The 3,814-nt window shown below is 34.8% G+C and overlaps 1 protein-coding gene across 2 annotated transcripts; it reads right to left on the bottom strand.

Annotated features, from left to right (window-relative positions):
- Window positions 1–888: 888 nt before the first annotated feature.
- LOC133861416 (uncharacterized) lies at window positions 889–2,561 on the bottom strand. 2 transcript variants are annotated; one of them, XM_062297206.1, is made up of 2 exons: window positions 2,161–2,561; window positions 889–1,478 (listed from the first exon to the last, which is right to left on the bottom strand). In XM_062297206.1, the coding sequence occupies exons 1-2, from the start codon at window positions 2,441–2,443 to the stop codon at window positions 1,306–1,308; spliced, it is 456 nt and encodes a 151-aa protein (XP_062153190.1). In that variant the 5' UTR covers window positions 2,444–2,561; the 3' UTR covers window positions 889–1,305. The 2 variants fall into 2 exon arrangements, with proteins under 2 accessions (XP_062153190.1, XP_062153191.1); XM_062297207.1 differs by lacking the exon at window positions 889–1,478 and adding an exon at window positions 1,614–2,072.
- Window positions 2,562–3,814: the final 1,253 nt, after the last annotated feature.

Below are 3,814 nucleotides of genomic sequence, written 5' to 3'. Positions count from 1 at the left end.
ATATATATATATATATATATATATATATATATTTTTTTTTTTTTCTTGCTCTTGATCTCCATAATAACAGCTTTGGGCTTAGTTTTTTAGTAGAAAAACGTGTGATGGCCCAAAGACTTCTAATTTATGGCTCCCACGTATTTCTCTAAAATTAAAACAAAACAGCCAGGCCCGAAACATGATTTATTTGTCAGAAGGTCAACACATATGAACCAATTTAGTAAATTTTCATTTCATTTAGTAACTTTTCCCGGATATGGGCAACCCCGTGAGCCACCCCCAAGGGAGCATCCCCACCGTTAAGGGTGGCCAGCAGTAAGGATGTCCATAGTAGTTTTTATTTTTTATTTTTTATTTTTATATTTTAATTTATAACACAATAAAAAATATTATTTTAAGATGATGTGGCACTAACGAACGTTGCAAAAATGGATAGAAAACACATTGACGGACCTCTTTCAAATTCACAAAAAAAATTACAGGGTAAAAGTTTATTTTTAAAAAATGATCGAGGGAATAACTTCAAATCGTGCATCGACTAAAAAAATTTATAACACATTTACCCTTTTCATTTTCTAAGAATAGTACCCTATCATACTCTTGGATCAAGACCATCACTATTTCAAGTGAAATTGAGAATATAAATTTTGTAATTTAAATTTTGTTTTGTTGTATTTAACGGTACACATAGTGGCACATCATTATAAATTTTCAATAATGTGACAACATATAATCACATATATACTATTAAATATTTAAAATCTAATTTGATCTTCTCTATTCCATACTCTTTATCTTATATATGTAAACTCAACCGATAAAATTTCTCCAACAGTCGAAAATAATAAACATTGAAGGGTGTTTGAATTGGAGACCCCGTTTAATCAATTCACTACAGAACCAGTCTCTTGCTGAATCATTACATCAACAGTAAAACCTTCACATAATTTCTATCAGTTCTAAAGAAGGTGGGCCTTCTACAACTCAAACCCCTTTGAACCTGAGCCTCGATCTACTGTACGTGATGAAGTCATGTCCTTTATTCTCTGGGGAAAAGCAAATTAAAGAAACTTCTTTTTCATTCACCTTCAATTCCTTCCCCAGGGTATGATCCTCACCCTTTTTACCAAAAGCACTTAAAGCATTACATATTATGATTACAATTACAGTGATCGACAGTAAAGTGTGAGAAACACGCAAATGTATGTAAATGTTGACATGCCCGACACACGACACACGATGTACCTAGCTAGCTCTTGATGACTAATAAGAAAGTCACAATGAGGCTGCAGACATCTTAATGCCTTAATGGAATAATATCATTAAACTTAGGGACCTGTTAATCCAATTCTTGGAGCTACCACCTCGCTTTTGAGGTATCATCTCTGACATCCCTTTTGTAATCTGCGGCAGGCTCTTCTTGTGGAGCACAAAGTTCCTTGCCCCATTTGATCCTATCCTTGCCCATGGATCCAAAGCTACAAAAGGAGTTCGAGATTATAAGAGTCCAATAGTAGTCGCAACTCGCAACCTTAAAGAACCAAAACAAATAGTTTACAATCTTAATTAATCTTTGCCAATTATGTTGCAAAAATCATTTCCTAATATCAAGAAACTAGCTAGTTCCTTGCTTTATTCAATTTATTTCTTTATTTTATTTTTTTATTACGTACAATTGGATATCCCACCCCGGCCTTACTCTTAACATTGATGAAGGCAGGATTCAACCACATGTCTGTGTGTCTATGCGCATGTGAAAAGATTAAGACAAACAAGGAACATCCCCAAACAAATATTCATTTGGATTTGATTTCTTCAAACACATATACACACATGCACGCATACTCAAATCCTCCACTGCCGCGCGCGCGCGCATCAAAAGAGGAACTTACAAATACATGAAAGCATGTAGAACAAAACTGTCCAAAGAACTTCTGGCAACATATTAAATTGGATGGACGTCCAATCCATTTTATTGCCCCATGCTGCCAAACACAAGGCTAAAAGATTCGATCCCATCAAGATAAGAACCAATTAGCACTATTTGCCACCGCAAACACACAGTAAAGGAGCTGAGGAAATTAACCATTGGCAAAATTTAATTAAAGAAAAAAAAAAAAAAAAAAAAAAACTTGAGAAAGAAGGAAGATTTGCAAATACCTTCGAACACGGCATTTGCCTGATAGAGAAGAAAATTGTTGACATCGGAGCCGAGGACTGGAAGCCGGCCTACGCGTGCGTATGCTTTGAGAATAGTGTCAATGACCCCAGCAACAACATCATCCTCGTTCACCATGAACCTTACTGGTCCCGCGCTTCCATTAACGTTGATTGTAATCAAGAACCTATTCTTCTTAACATTCTTCACGCTTTGAGTATCGGTGGTATTCTTCTTGTGCTTCTTCAGCACCATTAATTTATCCGACACACTCCTCTTCAACATTTTCTATGTTTTTGCTTTTCCAAGAAGGAAGGTTTAGACGGCGGAGAGGGACGAAAGGACGAGATGTTTCAACCATTCAAGAGTACTCTCAAAGCGGGAGTACGTTCTGATGGATTAAGAGAAGGTTTGCAACGAAAGAGAGCATTAATTGACTCTCTTATATATTGATTTTTATTTTACTTTAATGAGTATTTTATAATATTATTTATTCGGTTATTTGGTTCATTTATATGTGGGTGGGTCGTTTTAAAAGATCGGTCGTCTGTATATTTCATATTTTACAGAAGATTAGTTTTATTTATACGATACTTTGTATATATATATATGAAAATGTGAAATATGTAAAAAAGATAGATAGTCATAGATATGAACTATGAATTATTATATATAGACAAAGCAATAAGCATGCAATTTCTATTCTGGATTATTTAATTCACTTCGCAAATTCTAGTATATATATAATCAATTGTCTCATTTGCCGACTGCTGTGCCTAAAGAATAGTTAAATGGGAAAGTATATAGATTGGTGGCACGCCTGGCCAGCAGGATTCATGCTGAATGCATATAAGATTATAAGCGCAGTTCATGCAGCGGTCGACGGATGCAGGTGGAAAAGGCTACCACGCGCGGCATTGTTTCTTCAATATGACGGTGGCCTGTGGGCGCAGCAGATGTTTCAATTCTTTTCTATTCTTTTTTGTAATTTCCTTTTCTCTAATTTTATTTATTTTGAATATTATAAACTCTCTTTAATTATTATGTGCCCTAGACTTAAGCTTGTGAGTTGTGAGTTCTTCTGATCAAACAATGAATTGGATGAACAGATTAATTAATTAAATGAAAGACCAAAAAAATTTCTATGATTGAATTTCAGTACAAGTTTGAGGTTAATTGATACCGCCCGCGCGTAATGCTGTGTACAATTTATAAAACTTAATTGAGGATATATATATATATGTACAGTATTCGTTTTCACCTTTATTGTTTTAGCACATCCCGGCCATTTTGTTAGATATAAATCCTTTTTTCTGTTTCTCTAAATGATGGACATGGTCCTAGCTAGCTTGTACACAAACTTCGCATTCAAGGTTTATCATCAATCCTTTCTGTCCATTGAAGTTTGAATTGCGTCCCTATTAATTCCTACAGTTGACTATACAGAACTGGTAGTCCAGTTAAGGCCTACTAAGACAAATAATAGGCAAGGTTGATTCACCGGAAGTACAGGCAGAGAACATTCCAATCTCTAAGTTAGTGAAGTATTTGAAATTAGAGAATCCAAGGAACTAGAGAATGTAGAGAAAAACATGCATGTTTATATATACCCCAAATTAATCAAGTTAATCACCTTCACTTATAAAATTGCCGTTG

The sequence above is a fragment of the Alnus glutinosa genome, chromosome 2, assembly GCF_958979055.1.
Source record: "Alnus glutinosa chromosome 2, dhAlnGlut1.1, whole genome shotgun sequence".
NCBI lineage: Eukaryota > Viridiplantae > Streptophyta > Magnoliopsida > Fagales > Betulaceae > Alnus > Alnus glutinosa.
The sequence above is the reverse complement of the archived record's forward strand: the minus strand, read 5'-3'. Positions and strand labels throughout refer to the sequence as shown.